The 20,129-nt window shown below is 50.3% G+C and overlaps 1 protein-coding gene and 2 long non-coding RNA genes across 3 annotated transcripts in view; all 3 read right to left on the bottom strand.

Annotated features, from left to right (window-relative positions):
* Positions 1-1,223: 1,223 nt before the first annotated feature.
* Positions 1,224-2,501, bottom strand: LOC119142140. Its single transcript, XR_005102170.1, has 2 exons — positions 2,401-2,501; positions 1,224-1,671 (listed from the first exon to the last, which is right to left on the bottom strand). It is a non-coding gene; the product is annotated as an uncharacterized LOC119142140 (long non-coding RNA).
* A 4,794-nt stretch (positions 2,502-7,295) lies between these two features.
* LOC119142131 (zinc finger protein ubi-d4-like) overlaps positions 7,296-20,129 on the bottom strand; it is a 31,281-nt gene continuing 18,447 nt past the window's right edge. Inside the window, 9 exon segments of the mRNA XM_037374854.1 lie at positions 7,296-7,489; positions 8,135-8,216; positions 9,766-9,878; positions 12,113-12,241; positions 12,535-12,672; positions 16,331-16,372; positions 17,253-17,331; positions 17,833-17,925; positions 19,903-20,024. Coding sequence (XP_037230751.1) covers positions 7,413-7,489; positions 8,135-8,216; positions 9,766-9,878; positions 12,113-12,241; positions 12,535-12,672; positions 16,331-16,372; positions 17,253-17,331; positions 17,833-17,925; positions 19,903-20,024 — 875 coding nt within the window. The 3' untranslated portion in view covers positions 7,296-7,412.
* On the bottom strand, positions 9,287-9,749 carry LOC119142136. The gene is made up of 2 exons (XR_005102168.1): positions 9,403-9,749; positions 9,287-9,348 (listed from the first exon to the last, which is right to left on the bottom strand). It is a non-coding gene; the product is annotated as an uncharacterized LOC119142136 (long non-coding RNA).

Here is a 20,129-nt window from a genome sequence, read left to right as displayed (position 1 = left end):
ACCCCAAAAAACGGTGCCACAACCTTTATATCAGCCCTCGGAGAAGCCACATCCCAGCCCCTAAAAAATCCATTTTTTATCCCAAAAAACGGTGGCACAACCTTCATATCAGCCCTCGGAGAAGCCACATCCCAGTCCCTAAATATCCATTTTTTACCCCAAAAAACAGGGTGGCACAACCTTCATATCAGCCCTCGGAGAAGCCACATCCCAGCCCCTAAATATCCATTTTTTACCCCCAAAAACAGGGTGGCACAACCTTAGTATCAGCCCTCAGAGAAGCCACATCCCAGCCCCTAAACATCCGGTTTTTACCCCAAAAAACAGGGTGGCACAACCTTTTTATCAGCCCTCGGAGAAGCCACGTCCCATCCCCTAAATATCCATTTTTTACCCCAAAAAACGGTGCCACAACCTTCATATCAGCCCTCAGAGAAGCCACATCCCAGCCCCTAAACTGGCTTTATTCACCCCAAAATACAGGGTGGCACAACCTTCATATCAGCCCTCAGAGAAGCCACATCCCAGCCCCTAAACATCCGGTTTTTACCCCAAAAAACGGTGGCACAACCTTCATACCAGCCCTCGGAGAAGCCACATCTCAGCCCCTAAATATCCATTTTTTACCCCAAAAAACGGTGGCACAACCTTCGTATCAGCCCTCAGAGAAACCACATCCCAGCCCCTAAAAATCCATTTTTTATCCCAAAAAACAGGGTGGCACAACCTTCATATCAGCCCTCGGAGAAGCCACATCCCAGCCCCTAAATATCCATTTTTTACCCCAAAAAACGGTGGCACAACCTTCGTATCAGCCCTCAGAGAAACCACATCCCAGCCCCTAAAAATCCATTTTTTATCCCAAAAAACAGGGTGGCACAACCTTCATATCAGCCCTCGGAGAAGCCACATCCCAGCCCCTAAATATCCATTTTTTACCCCAAAAACGGTGGCACAACCTTCGTATCAGCCCTCAGAGAAACCACATCCCAGCCCCTAAAAATCCATTTTTTATCCCAAAAAACAGGGTGGCACAACCTTCATATCAGCCCTCGGAGAAGCCACATCCCAGCCCCTAAATATCCATTTTTTACCCCAAAACCCAGCCCTCCCCTTGCCCCAACCCCGTTTTTACCCCAAAACACCCTCACTTCCACACCACCGCGTTTCCCGCCGTTTTTAGTGATTTTCACCATTTTTTAGTCATTTTTCACCATTTCTAGTAGTTTTTAGCCATTTTATTATGAAAAAAAAAGCCATTTTGGTGTCATTTGTGGTTTTTCCGGATAAGACACAACCGTGAAGCTTTGCCGGGGAAATTGGGGTGAAACCCGCCCGTTTTGGGACCTTTCGGCACCACACCCCCACCCCGGGCAAGGAAACTGGGGAAACTCGCCCATTTTTAACCAAACCGGCCGCGTTTCCACCCAAACCGCGCACAGGGGGGGAGGAACCGTCAGGCTGGAGCCGCCGCGTCACCCAGAGCCGCGGGCTGGGGGATTGGGGCAATTTTGAGCGGTTTTGGTTAATTTGGGGCTGGGTTGGCCAGTTGGGGCCATTTCTGTCATTTTTGGGGCCTTTTCAATCCTTTTTTGGTCATTTCTGGGGGTCGTTTTGGTCATTTTTTGGGCCTTTTCGATCATTTTTGGGCATTTCCAATCATCTTGGGGCCTTTTCAATCATTTTCTGGCCATTTTGGTAACTTTTGGGGCCTTTTCAATAATTTTTGGGCCATTTCAATCATTTTTGGGCCTTTTCAATCATTTTTGGGCCTTTCCAATCATTTTTGGGGCCTTTTCAATCATTTTTGGGCCTTTTCAATCATTTTTGGGCCTTTCCAATCATTTTCGGGCCTTTCCAATCATTTTTGGGGCCTTTTCAATCATTTTTGGGGCCTTTTCAATCATTTGGAGGGGGGGCATTTGCTCATTTTTGGGGCCTTTTCAACCATTTTTTGGCCATTTCAATCAATTTTTGGGCCACTTTGTTCATTTTTTAGGCCACTTTAATAATTTTTTAGGCCATTTTATTTGCTTTTTTGGCCATTTCAACCATTTTCTGAGCCATTTCAGTCATTTTGGGGCCACTTCGTTAATTTTTCAGGCCATTTTGGCCATTTTGGGGGGCCATTTCCATCATTTTTTAGACATTTCAATACTTCTTTGAGCCATTCTGGTAATTTTTTAGGCCGTTTCCATCATCTTTTGGGCCATTCCAATAATTTTTTTTGGCCATTTTGGTCAATTTTTGAGCCATTTCAGTCATTTTTTGGGCCATTTCAAACATTTTTTTGCCATTTCATTAATTTTTCAGGCCATTCCAGTCATTTTTTTTTTTTAGCCATTTAATTTTTTGTTCGTTTCAGTCATTTTTTTTGGCCATTTCAATCATTTTTGGGACCATTCCAATCATTTTGGGGCCATTTCAATCATTTTGGGGACCATTTCAATCATTTTGGGGGCCATTTCAATCATTTTTGGGGCCATTTCAATCATTTTGGGGCCCATTTCAATCATTTTTGGGGCCCATTTCAATCATTTTGGGGACCATTTCAATCATTTTTGGGGACCATTTCAATCATTTTGGGGACCATTTCAATCATTTTTGGGCCCACTACAATCATTTTTGGGGACCATTTCAATCATTTTGGGGACCATTTCAATCATTTTTGGGGCCATTTCAATCATTTTAGGGACCATTTCAATCATTTTTGGGGACCATTTCAATCATTTTTGGGGCCATTTCAATCATTTTAGGGCCCATTTCAATCATTTTAGGGACCATTTCAATCATTTTTGGGGACCATTTCAATCATTTTTGGGGCCATTTCAATCATTTTGGGGGCCATTTCAATCATTTTTGGGCCCATTTCAATCATTTTAGGGACCATTTCAATCATTTTTGGGGACCATTTCAATCATTTTTGGGGCCATTTCAATCATTTTGGGGGCCATTTCAATCATTTTTGGGGCCATTTCAATCATTTTTGGGCCCATTTCAATCATTTTTGGGCCCATTTCAATCATTTTTGGGCCCATTTCAATCATTTTTGGGGCCATTTCAATCATTTTGGGGACCATTTCAATCATTTTTGGGGCCATTTCAATCATTTTAGGGACCATTTCAATCATTTTTGGGGACCATTTCAATCATTTTTGGGGCCATTTCAATCATTTTAGGGACCATTTCAATCATTTTTGGGGACCATTTCAATCATTTTTGGGGCCATTTCAATCATTTTTGGGCCCATTTCAATCATTTTTGGGGCCATTTCAATCATTTTGGGGGCCATTTCAATCATTTTTGGGCCCATTTCAATCATTTTTGGGCCCATTTCAATCATTTTGGGGACCATTTCAATCATTTTTGGGGCCATTTCAATCATTTTGGGGACCATTTCAATCATTTTTGGGGCCATTTCAATCATTTTTGGGGCCATTTCAATCATTTTGGGGACCATTTCAATCATTTTTGGGCCCATTTCAATCATTTTTGGGGCCCATTTCAATCATTTTGGGGACCATTTCAATCATTTTGGGGGCCATTTCAATCATTTTTGGGGCCATTTCAATCATTTTGGGGCCCATTTCAATCATTTTTGGGGCCCATTTCAATCATTTTTGGGGCCATTTCAATCATTTTGGGGACCATTTCAATCATTTTTGGGCCCATTTCAATCATTTTGGGGACCATTTCAATCATTTTTGGGGACCATTTCAATCATTTTGGGGACCATTTCAATCATTTTTGGGCCCACTACAATCATTTTTGGGGACCATTTCAATCATTTTGGGGACCATTTCAATCATTTTTGGGGCCATTTCAATCATTTTAGGGACCATTTCAATCATTTTTGGGGACCATTTCAATCATTTTGGGGGCCATTTCAATCATTTTTGGGGCCATTTCAATCATTTTTGGGCCCATTTCAATCATTTTTGGGCCCATTTCAATCATTTTTGGGGCCATTTCAATCATTTTGGGGGACCATTTCAATCATTTTTGGGCCCATTTCAATCATTTTTGGGGACCATTTCAATCATTTTGGGGACCATTTCAATCATTTTTGGGCCCACTACAATCATTTTTGGGGACCATTTCAATCATTTTGGGGACCATTTCAATCATTTTTGGGGCCATTTCAATCATTTTAGGGACCATTTCAATCATTTTTGGGGACCATTTCAATCATTTTGGGGGCCATTTCAATCATTTTTGGGCCCATTTCAATCATTTTAGGGACCATTTCAATCATTTTTGGGGACCATTTCAATCATTTTTGGGGCCATTTCAATCATTTTTGGGGCCATTTCAATCATTTTGGGGCCCATTTCAATCATTTTGGGGACCATTTCAATCATTTTTGGGGCCATTTCAATCATTTTGGGGACCATTTCAATCATTTTTGGGGCCATTTCAATCATTTTTGGGGCCATTTCAATCATTTTGGGGACCATTTCAATCATTTTTGGGCCCATTTCAATCATTTTTGGGGCCCATTTCAATCATTTTGGGGACCATTTCAATCATTTTGGGGGCCATTTCAATCATTTTTGGGGCCATTTCAATCATTTTGGGGCCCATTTCAATCATTTTTGGGGCCCATTTCAATCATTTTGGGGACCATTTCAATCATTTTTGGGGACCATTTCAATCATTTTGGGGACCATTTCAATCATTTTTGGGCCCACTACAATCATTTTTGGGGACCATTTCAATCATTTTGGGGACCATTTCAATCATTTTTGGGGCCATTTCAATCATTTTAGGGACCATTTCAATCATTTTTGGGGACCATTTCAATCATTTTTGGGGCCATTTCAATCATTTTAGGGCCCATTTCAATCATTTTAGGGACCATTTCAATCATTTTTGGGGACCATTTCAATCATTTTTGGGGCCATTTCAATCATTTTTGGGGCCATTTCAATCATTTTGGGGCCATTTCAATCATTTTAGGGGCCATTTCAATCATTTTTGGGCCCATTTCAATCATTTTTGGGCCCATTTCAATCATTTTTGGGGCCATTTCAATCATTTTGGGGACCATTTCAATCATTTTTGGGCCCATTTCAATCATTTTAGGGACCATTTCAATCATTTTTGGGGACCATTTCAATCATTTTTGGGGCCATTTCAATCATTTTAGGGACCATTTCAATCATTTTTGGGGACCATTTCAATCATTTTTGGGGCCATTTCAATCATTTTTGGGGCCATTTCAATCATTTTTGGGGCCATTTCAATCATTTTGGGGACCATTTCAATCATTTTTGGGCCCATTTCAATCATTTTTGGGGCCCATTTCAATCATTTTGGGGACCATTTCAATCATTTTGGGGACCATTTCAATCATTTTTGGGGCCATTTCAATCATTTTGGGGACCATTTCAATCATTTTGGGGACCATTTCAATCATTTTGGGGACCATTTCAATCATTTTGGGACCATTTCAATCATTTTTGGGGACCATTTCAATCATTTTTGGGCCCATTTCAATCATTTTTGGGCCCATTTCAATCATTTTGGGGCCCATTTCAATCATTTTTGGGGCCATTTCAATCATTTTGGGGCCCATTTCAATCATTTTTGGGGCCATTTCAATCATTTTGGGGACCATTTCAATCATTTTGGGACCATTTCAATCATTTTTGGGGACAATTTCAATCATTTTTGGGCCCATTTCAATCATTTTTGGGGCCATTTCAATCATTTTTGGGGACCATTTCAATCATTTTGGGGACCATTTCAATCATTTTTGGGGCCATTTCAATCATTTTTGGGGCCATTTCAATCATTTTGGGGACCATTTCAATCATTTTGGGACCATTTCAATCATTTTGGGGACCATTTCAATCATTTTTGGGCCCATTTCAATCATTTTTGGGGCCATTTCAATCATTTTTGGGGACCATTTCAATCATTTTTGGGCCCATTTCAACCATTTTGGGGACTCTTTCAGCCATTTTTGGGCCATTTAGTTCATTTTTTTGGCCATTTCTGTCATTTTTGGGGCCATTTCGTTCATTTTCGGGCCATTTTTTCGCTCACGGGGCCGGTTTCGGGGCTGCTCTGCCGCCGTCCCGGTTGGCTCCTCTCTTTCGGGGGGTTCTGGGAGGTGAAACGGGGGTGGGGGGTGGGGGGTGGCGGGGAGGGGGGGTTCGGAGGTAGGTTTTTAAGTTGATTTTTAGAAAAAACAGGCACATTCAGTCAACGGGACCCTTGGGGGGGGGGGTGGGGACCACGGGGATACGGGGGTGTCCCCAGAGAGCCCCAAACAGTGGCATCTCCCGCCTCTCCTCATCAGCGGCATTTTGGGGGTGAAAGCAGCTTTCCACCCCCTCCCCCCAAAATATCCCCCCCCCCCCCCCCCCCAACCCCAAAACAAACCCTGTGCGACCGTGACAGGCTGGGGGAGGGGACGGGGCGAAGCGTTTCTCCCTCCGCGCCCCGTGAGAACAAAGGAAAACCCCAAAAGGGGGGGATTTTGCCCTGTTTTGCGCCAGCTGGGGTGGCGGGGGGAGGGGGGGGGGGGGGGGGGAACCCCAAAATGGAGGGATTTTGCCCCATTTTGTGCCAGCCGGAGGAGGATGGCAGGGTGTAAGGCCTCGTCTGGGCGGGGGAGGGGATGGGCACGGGCTGTGGGGAGCATCCTCCGAGGCGGGAGAGACGGCGGGGCAAAACGATAAAAACAGAGAGAAAAAAAAGGAACTAAAAATAAAACCAGAAAAACATAAATCTGACCTCCCCCCCGCCCCCCCCGCCCCAAACCTCAAGAAATTAACAAAAAAGCCTCAAAAGCGCAACCCCGGCTGGCGCAGGGGTTTGAATTTTCCCCAAGAAAAGGAGGAAAATTGCAAAATTTTTTTTGGCACGCCGTGATGCCGGGGAGGCGGCGGAGTGGATTTGGGCGCCTTGTTTTGGGTGAAAACCCGAGAAAATGGTGATGGGAAAGTGCAGCCTTGTCCCGTCCGTGTCCCCTGGGTAGAGGGATGAGGTCCCCAGGGGATGCTGCAGTGTCCCGTCGTCGTCGTCCCCCCCCCCCCAAAAAAAAAAATCCACTCCGTGGGGTGGGGACATCAGCGTCACCTCATCCTGGCAGGGGGAGAAACCTTCGTGCGGCCAAAGAAAAAAAATAATAAAATCAACCCCGACATCCCCTCCCGAAGCGATTAAAAAAAAAAAAAAAAAAAAAAGAAAAAAACCCCAAACCAACCCCAAATCAATCAAAAAAAAAAAAAACACCCAAAAAAACCCAACCAACCAAACCCCAAATCAACCAAAAAAAAAAAAAATAAAGAGGAAGGGTTTAAAAAAAAAAAAAAGAAACAAAAAAAACCGGAAAAATGAAAGTGGGGGGAGGGGAACGCGTGGAACGAGGGCACCGGGGAGCCCGTCCCGTCGGAGCGGGATCAGGAATTGTTCTGGTTCTGGTAGATGGAGGCTTTTTCCTTCAGCAGATCCAGACACAAGTGGCAGCTCCAGCTCCCTGTGGAGAGAAGGACACGTGGGTGACCCGGTTTCGCCCTCGTTAGGGCTTCGTTAAGGGTCAGGGCTTCCTAATTACACGGAGGGGATCACGGGGGTGGGGGTGGGGGGGGTGATTTACAAGGCTGTGAACCCTTAAGCCTTCCTCTTCCTCGTTAACCTTCAAGCCAAGGTGGCCAGGAGAAGGGTTGGTAATTAACCGCTGGGATAACGAGCCAGCTGCGAGGCGCGATTGAGATTTCGGGGGTTTTTTTTTTTTATTTTTATTTTTTCTATTATATTTATTATTTTTTTTTTGCTTCGAGACAGCACAAGACGAGGTGGGAGGAAGAGGAAGAAGAAGAGCAATCCCTCCCGGCTTTTCCAGCTGCTCCAGAATCATTTTGGGGCGTCAGGGATGGATTTTGGGGCGTCAGGGATGGATTTTGGGGCGTCAGGGATGGATTTTGGGGCAGGAAAAATATTTTTCCCCCACTTGGGAGAATAATCAGGGAAGAGCCAGAACGATCACGACGTGCCAAACCCACGACTGCCCCCAAAACCATGGGCAGAAAGGGGGAGGGGGGGCCACACGGTGGGGAAATATTTTTTTGGGCTGAATTCTGCTTGTTTTGGCTCATGTGAGGAGGGGGAGGGCGGCACTCACCTTCGGGGGGCTCCGACATGGGGGGGGTCAGGCAGTACATGTGGTAGCCGCGGTCGCAGTCGTCGCAGAAGAGCAGCTGGTCCTGTGTCGAGGGGGTGGGGGGGAAAAATTCGGATGATTCAACGTGGCCTTGGCTTAAGGACAAGGGGGGAGGGGACCGGAGTGGGGGAGGGGACGAAGGTCCCTCTCTGGTGTCCTCCAAGCTCCAGTGGAGCGACCAGAAGACATCGCCGTGCCCTCCGGACTACCAAAAGCATAAAGTTCCACCCCCCCCCCCCAAAAAAAAAGATTTTGCCGCGTTCGACAGACTATTAAAGCCCAAAGTTTTCCCCCAAAACGCCTCTCCGGTGTCCCACAGACTGTTAAATCCCAAAGATTCCACCCAAAAAAACTCTTCTGTGTCCTACAGACTGTTAAAACCCAAAGATTTCTCCCCAGAAAGACTCTCCAGTGCCCCACAGGCTGTTTAAAGTCCAAAAATTTCCCCCAAAAAGCCTCTCTGGTGTCTCACAGACTGTTAAACCCCAAAGATTTTCCCCAAAAGAACCTCTCCTGTGTCTTACAGACTTAAATCCCAAAGATTTTCCCCCAAAAAGACTCTCTGGTGTCTCACAGACCATTAAAAGTCCAAAGATTTTCCCCAGAAGAACCTCCCCTGTGTCCCACAAACTGTTAAAATCCAAAGATTTCCCCCCAAAAAGCCTCTCTGGTGTCTCACAGATTGTTAAATCCCAAAGATTTCCCCCCAAAAAAAACTCTCTGATGTCTCACAGACCGTTAAAAGTCCAAAGATTTCCCCCAAAAAACCTCCCCTGTGTCCTACAAACTGTTAAAATTCCAAAGATTCCCCCCAAAACCTCTCTGTGTCTCACACATTATTAAATTCCAAAGATTTCCCCCAAAAAACCTCTCTGGTGTCTCACAGATTGTTAAATTCCAAAGATTTCCCGCAAAAAACCTCTCTGGTGTCTCACAGATTGTTAAATTCCAAAGATTTCCCCCAAAAAGACTCTCTGGTGTCTCACAGATTGTTAAATTCCAAAGATTTCCCCCAAAAAACCTCTCTGGTGTCTCACAGATTGTTAAAATTCCAAAGATTTCCCCCAAAAAACCTCTCTGGTGTCTCACAGATTGTTAAATTCCAAAGATTTCCCCCCAAAAACCTCTCTGGTGTCTCACACATTATTAAATTCCAAAGATTTCCCCCCAAAAACCTCTCTGGTGTCTCACAGATTGTTAAATCCCAAAGATTTCCCCCGAAAAAAAACTCTCTGGTGTCTCACAGACCGTTAAAAGTCCAAAGATTTCCCCCAAAAAACCTCCCCTGTGTCCTACAAACTGTTAAAATTCCAAAGATTTCCCCCAAAAAGACTCTCTGGTGTCCTACAAATTGTTAAAATTCCAAAGATTTCCCCCCCCAATTTTCTCCTGCATCCTACAACCTGTTAAATTCCAAAAATTTCCCCCCCAAATCCTCTCCCGTGTCCTACAAACTGTTAAAATTCCAAACGTTTCCCCCCGAAAGCCTCTGTGTCTCCCACCGGTTATTAAAATATGACGATTTCCCCCCAAAAACGCTCTGCCGCACCCCCCGGCCTGTGGGGGGGCGCCAGGGCCCCGGGGTCACTCACGTCGTTCTCGGAGGTGCCGCAGATGTTGCAGCACTTGCACTCGATGCACTGCCAGCGGTACGTCTTGACGGCCGCCATCATCACCGGGGTGAACTGCAGGCAGGAGGGGTGCCCTGCGGAGCGGGCAGGACAGCGGTGAGGGCAGGGCGGGCAGGGCAGGCAGGGCAGGCAGGCAGGGCAGGCAGGCAGGGCAGGAAGGCAGGGCAGGCAGGGCAGGCAGGGCAGGCAGGGGAGGAAGGCAGGCAGGCAGGGCAGGGCAGGCAGGCAGGGGAGGAAGGCAGGGCAGGCAGGGCAGGCAGGGCAGGCAGGCAGGGCGGGCAGGAAGGCAGGGCAGGCAGGGCAGGCAGGGCAGGAAGGCAGGGCAGGGCAGGCAGGGCAGGCAGGGCAGGCAGGGCTGGCAGGGCAGGCAGGGCTGGCAGGGCAGGCAGGGCAGGCAGGGCAGGCAGGGGAAGAGGGCAAGGCAGGCAGGGGAAGAGGGCAAGGCAGGCAGGGCAGGCAGGGCAGGGCAGGGCAGGCAGGCAGGGCAGGCAGGGCTGGCAGGCAGGGCAGGCAGGGCAGGGCAGGGCAGGGCAGGGCAGGGCAGGCAGGCAGAGCAGGCAGGGCAGGAAGGCAGGGCAGGCAGGGAGGGCAGGCAGGCAGGGCAGGGCAGGCAGGCAGAGCAGGCAGGGCAGGGCAGGCAGGCAGGGCAGGCAGGCAGGGCAGGCAGGAAGGCAGGGCAGGGCAGGCAGGGCAGGGCAGGCAGGCAGGGCAGGCAGGGCAGGCAGGGCGGGCAGGGTGGGCAGGGGAGGAAGGCAGGAAGGCAGGGCAGGCAGGGCAGGCAGGGCGGGGCAGGGGAGGAAGGCAGGAAGGCAGGGCAGGCAGGGCAGGGCAGGAAGGCAGGGCAGGCAGGGCAGGCAGGGCAGGGCAGGCAGAGCAGGCAGGGCAGGCAGGGCAGGCAGGGCAGGCAGGGCTGGCAGGGCAGGCAGGGCAGGCAGGGCAGGCAGGGGAAGAGGGCAAGGCAGGCAGGGGAAGAGGGCAAGGCAGGCAGGGCAGGCAGGGCAGGGCAGGGCAGGCAGGCAGGGCAGGCAGGGCTGGCAGGCAGGGCAGGCAGGGCTGGCAGGGCAGGCAGGGCAGGGCAGGGCAGGGCAGGGCAGGGCAGGCAGGCAGAGCAGGCAGGGCAGGAAGGCAGGGCAGGCAGGGAGGGCAGGCAGGCAGGGCAGGGCAGGCAGGCAGAGCAGGCAGGGCAGGGCAGGCAGGCAGGGCAGGCAGGCAGGGCAGGCAGGAAGGCAGGGCAGGGCAGGCAGGGCAGGGCAGGCAGGGCAGGCAGGCAGGGCGGGCAGGGTGGGCAGGGGAGGAAGGCAGGAAGGCAGGGCAGGCAGGGCAGGCAGGGCGGGCAGGGGAGGAAGGCAGGAAGGCAGGGCAGGCAGGGCAGGGCAGGAAGGCAGGGCAGGCAGGGCAGGCAGGGCAGGGCAGGCAGAGCAGGCAGGGCAGGCAGGGCAGGCAGGGCAGGGCAGGCAGGGCAGGCAGGGCAGGGGAGGAAGGCAGGGCTGGCAGGGCAGGCAGGGCAGGCAGGGCAGGCAGGGCAGGGCAGGCAGGGCAGGCAGGCAGGGCAGGAAGGCAGGGCAGGCAGGGCAGGCAGGCAGGGCAGGGCAGGCAGGCAGGGCAGGCAGGGCAGGGCAGGGCAGGGGAGGAAGGCAGGAAGGCAGGGCAGGCAGGGCAGGGCAGGAAGGCAGGGCAGGCAGGGCAGGCAGAGCAGGCAGGGCAGGCAGGGCAGGCAGGGCAGGCAGTGCGGGCAGGGCAGGGCAGGCAGGGACAGGCAGGACAGGCAGGGCAGGCAGGGCAGGGCAGGCAGGGCAGGGCAGGCAGGGCAGGCAGGGCAGGCAGGGCAGGGGAGGAAGGCAGGGCTGGCAGGGCAGGCAGGGCAGGGCAGGGCAGGGCAGGGCAGGGCAGGGCAGGCAAGGGCAGGGGCAGGCAAGGGCAGGCCGGGCAGGCAGGGGCAGGGCAGGGCAGGCAGGGCAGGCAGGGCAGGCAGGGCAGGCAGGGCAGGGCGGGCAGGGCAGGCAGGGCAGGGCAGGCAGGGCAGGCAGGGCAGGCAGGGCAGGCAGGGCAGGCAAGGGCAGGCAGGGCAGGCAGGGCAGGGCAGGCAGGGCAGGCAGGCAGGGCAGGCAGGCAGGGCAGGCAGGGCAGGCAGGGCAGGGCAGGCAGGGCAGGCAGGCAGGGCAGGGCAGGCAGGGCAGGCAGGCAGGGCGGGCAGGAGAACCCACCTCTCCCCCAGCTCCAACCCCAATCCCCGGCTCCCCCGGGCGGGCGGAGACGCCACGGAAGGTTCTGGCGCCGCTGGGGCGGGGGTTGGGTTTTCCCTCCGTACCTGATCGCCCGCAGTCGGAGCACGACACCAGCTCCTCCGGCTGCCCCGTCTTCTTGTTGATTTTGGAGTCTCCCAGGCAGAAGTCGCAGTAGTTGTTGGGCAAAGCTAAACCGTCGGGTCCTTTTTTGGCTGGAAAAATTAAAAAAAAATAAAAAAAAAAAAATAAAAAAAAAAATAAAAAATGGGAAAGACAGGATCAGCACCAGGAAAATTCCTTCCGCGTGTGGCCGAGGGGAAAAACCCACTTCCAGGAAGGAAATCCCGACGCCCGTGAGCGCTGGGGGCGATGCCCGCGGTGCGCCGCCGCGCGGGGGGAGGGACACGACGCGCTGCCGGCGCTGCGCTGGGGGATTTTTTTCCCGTTTTTCCAAATTTTTTTTTTTTTTTTCCCCGGCCGGGGATGGGGGAGGCGTCGCACTTACACTTCTGCTCCTCGGAGCGCTGCGAGACGGGGGTGGGGGGCTGGGAATCCTCCTTCTCGTCGCCCTCTTCCTCGGCCAGGTGGGAGTGGGCGTAGTGGTAGCTCAAGCCCGGCCGGTTCTTGTAGCGTTTCCCGCAAACTACGGAAAAAACGGGAAAAATATCAGCGGGTTCCCGGCGGGAGGAGAGAATTCCCCGCGGCAAACAGCAGCCACCGGTTCCGGGCTCCGGGCACAGGTGGCTGCTGCCCCTCCCCCCCCCCCAAACAGATTTATTTAAAAAAAAAAAAAAAAAAAATTTAAAAAAAGTTACTATTTAAAAAATCAATATTCTTACATTGTGACTATACAATTTTCACGAACTGAATTTTATTAAAAATAAAATAAAAATGATAAAAAAATATTTTTTAAATTATTATTTATATTTTGGTATTAAATTTTTATAATAACCTAAAGATGAAATAAGAGCTAATATTTTAAAACAATGCATAAAATTTTGGTATAAAATGTAAATAAATTTAGTATAAAATTTAAATAAATAAAAATATTTAAAATTTAGTATCTTTAATATAAATTTTAAAATTAAAATCAAAACAGTCAATATTTGAAAATTAATATTTTAAATACTATTTAGTGTAGATTTTCATAATTTTAAAAGAGATGTAAAAAATAATAATGATAAAATGAATATTTAAAAATTGTATATTTTAACATTTTTAGTACAAAATTTTTATAATTTGAAAAATATTTTAAAATAAAATAGAAACAATAATAAAAATTTAACATTTAAAAATTCACTATTTTTATAATATCCTTAGTATAAAATTTTTATAATTTAAAAGCAAAATAAGTAACAACAAGGAATTACTATTTAAAAGTTAATAGTTTTAATAATACTCTTAGTATAAAGTTTTAATAATTTAAAAAACATAAAAAATAAAATAAAAATACTAATGATTTGATATTTTAAAATTAATACTTTTATAATATTTAGCATAAAGTTTGTATAATAATTTAAAGACTATTTAAAAAATTAAATAATAAAGTAAGATTAAAAAGTTGATATTTTTATAATACTTTAGCATGAAATCTTTATAATAATTTAAAATGAAAAAATAAAATAGAAAATAATACTAAAAAATAATATTTTTTAAAAATTAAAAAATTAAAAAAAAAAAACCAAAAAAACCCAAACCCCTGGAATTTATTCAAAGCAGCTGGGAATCACCTGGGGCAGGGGTGGGACATCCCGGCTCGGAGCCGGGGAAGCATCGCTGCCTTCCCGGCGCATCCCGCGTGCAGCCGGTCGGGCGAGGGACCCACACCGCCGCGGCCGGACACCGCCGGCGCGTAAAATCCTGGGAACGGGAGCAGAACCAGGCTGGGGGGGGGGGGGGGGGGGGTCGATCCCAATGGGCAAAAATCCGGTCGGAAAAACCCCACATTTCCCACCCAAAAAATCCATTTCCTAAAGCGGTGGGACAAAATTCCGCCGCATTTCAACCTGCACGATGGGAAAACCGATTTTTTTATTTTGGGGGGAAAATCCCCCAAAATCCACCCAGGATCAAGCGCCCTGGGGGATGATCAGGATCCCAGGGATAACACCTGGCGTCGATGCTTTTTTTGGGGGAAAATCCCCCCAAATCCACCCAGGATCAAGTGCCCCGGGGGATGCTCAGCATCCCAGGGATAACACCGGCGTTGGTGCTTTTTTGAGGGAAAATCCCCCACAAATCCACCCAGGATCAAGCGCCCTGGGGGATGCTCGGGATCCCCCAGGGATAACACCCGGCGTTGACGATTTTTTGGGGGAAAATCCCCCAAACCCCCCAAGGATCAAGCGCTCCGGGGGATGCTCAGGATCCCAGGGATAAACACCCGGCGTTGGCCGTTTTTTGGGGGGAAAATCCCCCAAAATCCACCCAGGATCAAGTGCCCCGGGGGATGCTCAGCATCCCAGGGGTAACACCCGGCATTGGCGCTTTTTTGGGGGAAAATCCCCCAAAATCTACCAAGGATCAAGCGCCCTTGGAGGATGCTCAGGATCCCAGGGATAACACCCGGCGTCGGCGCTTTTTTGGGGAAAATCCCCCAAAATCCACCCAGGATCAAGTGCCCCGGGGGATGCTCAGTATCCCAGGGGTAACACCTGGCATCGGCGATTTTTTGGGGGAAAATCCCCCAAAATCCACCCAGGATCAAGCGCCCCGGGGATGCTCAGCATCCCAGGGATAACACCCGGCATTGGCCGTTTTTTTGGGGAAAATCCCCCAAAATCCCCCAAGGATCAAGTGCCCTGGGGGATGCTTGGGATCCCAGGGATAACACCCGGCGTTGACGATTTTTTGGGGGAAAATCCCCCAAAATCCCCCAAGGATCAAGCGCTCCGGGGGATGCTCAGCATCCCAGGGATAACACCTGGCGTCGATGCTTTTTGGGGGGAAAATCCCCCAAAATCCAGCCAGGATCAAGTGCCCCGGGGGATGCTCAGCATCCCAGGGGTAACACCTGGTGTTGGCGCTTTTTTTGGGGAAAATCCCCCAAAATCCACCCAGGATCAAGCGCCCCGGGGATGCTCAGCATCCCAGGGATAACACCGGGCGTTGACGATTTTTTGGGGGAAAATCCCCCAAAATCCCCAAGGATCAAGCGCTCTGGGGGATGCTCAGGATCCCAGGGATAACACCTGGCATTGGCCGTTTTTTTGGGGGAAAATCCCCCAAAATCCACCCAGGATCAAGCGCCCTGGGGGATGCTCGGGATCCCAGGGATAACACCCGGCATCGGCTGTTTTTTGGGGGAAAATCCCCCAAAACCCCCAAGGATCAAGCGCCCCGGGGGATGCTCGGGATCCCAGGGATAACACCCGGCGTTGACGATCTTTTGGGGGGAAAATCCCCAAAATCCAGCCAGGATCAAGTGCCCCGGGGGATGCTCAGCATCCCAGGGGTAACACCCAGCGTCGGCAGGGACGGAGAGGCTGGAAAAGGGGGAAAAAAACCCTGAAAAACAGCAATTACAACCTTATTACACCAAATTCCATTTTTCCGGAGCCATGCGAGGGCAGGACGGGGTCGGCCCCGTGAGCAGCCACGCGGAGCTGGCAGGGGCCGTTTCTCCCCTCCCCCCGCTCCAAAAATCGATGTTTCCCCCCCCCCCCAAAAAAAAATCCCCAGGAGGTCGATATTTAAACACAAATCGAATTTTTTCCTCCCCAACGAGGAAGAGGAGTCGCGCCGCCACGAGCTCGGCTCGCCGACATCCCACCTACAACCTGCAGTTGGGGGAGGGGTTTTTTAAAACTAAAAAGAAATTGTTTGGGTTGATTTTGGGGGTTTTTAAAAAAAGCGGCAAGTCTGGCATCTCCCAAGGAAGGCGGCACGTCACCGGGGGGATGGGATGTGGTGGAAACGCAGTGGGTTTTCGGTTTTTGGGGGTTTTTTAGGTTTTTGTTTTTTGTTTTTTTTCCCAGTGGGGTGGGGAGGGGAGGATTAATCCTTGTTTTCCTTCTGCCCCAACCGCTCTTCCCTGCTGGAAAAGGGTCAGGAAACCTGGAGAGAAGGTGGCGAGTCCCGCTGGCCGGCTTTGACGTCGCTCCGGTGGCCTTTGGCTTCTCCAGTGGCCAGCCCCGCGCCACCCCACCCCCCCTCCCCCCACACCCCCAATCCCTCCCCATTCCCCTCCCCGAAAAAAAAAAAAAAAAAAATAAAAAAAATTAAATTATGGATCCATCTAACGTTTTCGGGAGGAGGAAAAGGCAGGAAGGAATCAAAAAAGCAGAGAGAGAGTGGACTACCTCGATCGGGAGGTTTCAAGGTATGCTTTTGTTTGTAACTATCTGAAACACAGAAAGAGAGTCGTGAGAAAAACGCACACGCACACGCACACGCACCCAGCGGACTCTTCGAAAAAACGAGGAAAAATAAAAAAAATAAAAAAATAAAAAAAAAAAAAAAAAAAGGAGGAAAAACACAGCTCCTGGGAAAGGGGGGGTGGGATTTGGGGGGGGGGGGGGGGGAGAAGCTGGTGGCAGCTCTAGCAGGACAGGAGGAAGAAAGAAGAAAGGTTGGTTTAAAGCCTTGCCTGTTTTTTTGCCCCGTTTGCCCTCAAAAATTCCATTTTTTTTTCATTTTTTAATTTTTTTAAAATTTATTTCCCTTCCCTTACTCCAGCTGGAAGAGGAAGCATCAGGCCACGGCTTCAGAAATAAAATCCCTGCCCTCGCAGCTGAGAAATATTTATTTTTTTACGCAGAGCGGGACCAGCGCACGCGATAAACTCATTAAAGCGGCTTTTAACGAGGCACGTTAACAAGGGGCAGGGATGGATGGGGGGGGGGGGGGGGGCTACGGCCGGCTTCCAAACCAGTCCCATGGCTACAGATCCAACTGGAAAAACGGGGATGGGGGTGTTTTCCCCCTCCGCAGGGGTGCTGGCAAGATGGGGAGAGGTTTATCCTCATTTTTAGGGATGTTTTAGGGATTTTTTTCCTTTCCCGGTGGGAAAACTCCAGCCATCTTCAACCATCGGAAAAATCCAAGGGCTTCCAAAAAAAACCCTCCCCCAGATGCGGAAATTTCCCCTTTTTTTTTTTTTTTTTTTGGAAGGTTGAACCCCCAAATCCCAGCGGATAACCCGAAAGATATCCCCCCCCCAAAAAAATCCAAAAAAAACCAACCCCAAAACCACGCGGCTTGAACAACATTTGCAAAACTCACTGTCGCAAGCGTAGGGTTTATCCCGGTCTTCCAAAATCGCCGCATCCAGCTTCTTCCGAGCCCCTCCGACACCTTTTCCCTGGGGAAAAACGAGGGGAAAAAGGTCAAGTTGGAAGGAAAACGGTGACCCCCCAAAAAAATTCCGGGGGGGGGGGGGGGGGGGGAGGGGTGAAGGGGGGGGGGGGGGGGCGGGGGGTCCCGGCAGCGCCCAGCGCGATCCAACAGTGCCCCGCGGTGGGTACGGTCCCAAACGGCCGCGCTGCCTGGATAACCTGGATCCCTCGGGATCCACTGGCTTTTTTTGCCCGCTTGGGGAAGGGGCAGAACCCCAATGAGATCCCGGAGGATTTTGGTGATCAACTCACGTTTATTAGCCGCTAACGAGCAGCGTCCCACCCCCCACCCCCACCGGGGGGGGGGCGGTGTTTTTTGTTGGGTCTTGCCCAGGAAGGGATGCACATCCCGAATTTTCCCGAATTTTGGGTTTATCGCCTGGGTGGGGTGTTTCAGCATCGGTAACGTGTCTGATTCCCAGGAATTGCCCCAAAACACCGCCAGGATCCAGCGGGCTGCCCCTCACCTTGGCTTTGCCCTTCCCCCGCCGCTTCGGCGTATCTTCCTCATAGTCTTCATCATCCAAATCATCCAGAAAATCATCCGGCTCCAGAATCCGCTGGGAAAAAGAGGAGGGGGGCGATCGCAGAGGAATCCTCAGGATTCCCTCGGGAAATCGAGGGGAAAAAAAGGGAAAAAACTGGGGAGCGAGATCACCCATCAGCCGCCCGATCCCTTCGTGGGACAGCGGGGAAAAATACGGAAATTTTGGGAAATGGGGAGGGGGGATCCCAAATTTTTTTTACCCCCCCCCCCCCCCCAGATGGTGCGAAGCGCTCGGAGAAAGAGTAATCCAGGCCAAGAAAAAAAAAGTCGGAAAGAAACGAGGCTTGGGGGGAAAAAAAAAAAAAAAAAAAAAAAAGAAAAAAGAAATGATGCTCAAAAGTGGCGTGGAGACACCCAGGCAGGGGAAAACAGATTATTTTTTTTTAATATCAAAATTATCCAGCCCAGGGAGGGAAGGGGGATCCCAGCTCCTTTATCCCACGGAAAATAAATTCATCAATAAATTTCCCCGCTCCCTGCGTCGTTAGCGGCCGCGTAAAACCCTTTTCACCCCAGGCAGGGCTTAATCAGGGGGGCGTGTGTGAACAAAAATCCTAAAATATTTGTTAAATTTGTTCAAATCACCTTTTCCCTGGCTGAACTCCAGCTCGGAAGCTTTTGCTGCGCTAATTACGGTGATTTCTAACAAGCCTGCGCACGTTTATTGATGGAAAAAAGAAATTAAAACACTTGTCACCTTGCTAAACGCGGGGCTGGGTTGTTTTTTGGTTGTGTGTTTTTTTTTTCTTAATATTCTAATTTCAGGTGTAAAATTTAATTGTTTTCCCCTCTGGGGCCTGTTGTCCCAGGGCTGCGCGTCCTTCCCGCTCCCGGGGCGGCAAAAAATCATTTTTAAAAAATAATTTCATAGAGAGAAAGGGAAAAAAAGCTGCCCCTGGATTTTGGGCGCAAAAAACCCCCTCCCCCTTAATTTTGGGGGCACAAACCCCCTCCCCCTGGATTTTGGGGACAAAAAAAACCCCTCCCCATTAATTTTGGGGGCAAAAACTCCCCTCCCCTGGATTTTGGGGTCACAACCCCCCTCCCCCTGGTTCAGGGGCACAAACCCCCTCCTCCTGGAATTTTGGGGGCACAAACTCCCCTCCCCCTGAATTTTGGGGGCACAAAACTCCCCTCCCTGAATTTTGGGGGCACAAACTCCCCTCCCCATGAATTTTGGGGGCAAAACTCCCCCCCTTAATTTTGGGGGCACAAAACTCCCCCTCTGAATTTTGGGGACACAAACCCCTCCCCCTTAATTTTGGGGGCACAAACCCCCCCCCCATGAATTTTGGGGTCACAAACCCCCCTCCCCTGGATTTTAGGGGCACAAACCCCCTCCCCATGAATTTTGGGGGCACACATCCCCCCCCTGGATTTTGGGGGCACAAACCCCCCTCCTCTGAATTTTGGGGGCAAAATCCCCTCCCCTGGATTTTAGGGGCACGCACTCCCTCACCCTAAATTTGGGGGCCACGCACTCCCCTCCCCTGAATTTGGGGGCACAAACCCCCCTCCCCCTTAATTTTGGGGTCACAAACTCCCCTCCCCCTGGATTTTGGGGTCACAAACCCCCTCCCCATGAATTTTGGGGTCACAAACCCCTCCCCTGGATTTTAGGGGCACAAACTCCCCTCCCCTGGATTTTAGGGGCACAAACTCCCTCCCCCTGGATTTGGGGGCACACACTCCCCTCCCCCTGGATTTTGGGGGCACAAACCCCCCTGGATTTTGGGGGCACACATCCCCTCCCCCAGGAATTCGGGGTTTCCAACCGACCTGTGAGGAAGGGACCCCCCCTCCCCACCACACCGCGGCGGAGCACCAAACCCTGCCCTCCCGCTCTCGGCAGCCCCCCCAAAGCCGACAGCATCCCCTTTCCCCCCCTCCCCCAAATCCATCCCGAATCCTTCCGCCGCGGCGAGGAAGAGGGTGGGAAATGGGGTTTTGACGCTGAAGCCCCCCCACCCCCACCCCCTCTCCCTGCTACCTTCCGCGCGCGGCTGTTGGTGACGGGGAACTCGCCCAGGCTGTCGTCGTCGATGCGGGGATCCGGGAGAGCGCGTTCTCCAAGGGATCGGTCCTCAACAGGGCTTCCAGGCTGCTGCCGTCCTGAGAGATCAACCTTCCTTCTTCAGGGTCTGATCCGTGTCTGCCGGGAGGGAAGAGAAGCGGGAAAAGTAAAAAATATAAAAAAAAAAAAAAAAAAAAAAAAAG

The sequence above is a fragment of the Falco rusticolus genome, unplaced genomic scaffold (assembly GCF_015220075.1).
Source record: "Falco rusticolus isolate bFalRus1 unplaced genomic scaffold, bFalRus1.pri scaffold_55_arrow_ctg1, whole genome shotgun sequence".
Taxonomy (NCBI): Eukaryota; Metazoa; Chordata; class Aves; order Falconiformes; family Falconidae; genus Falco; species Falco rusticolus.
The sequence above is the reverse complement of the archived record's forward strand: the minus strand, read 5'-3'. Positions and strand labels throughout refer to the sequence as shown.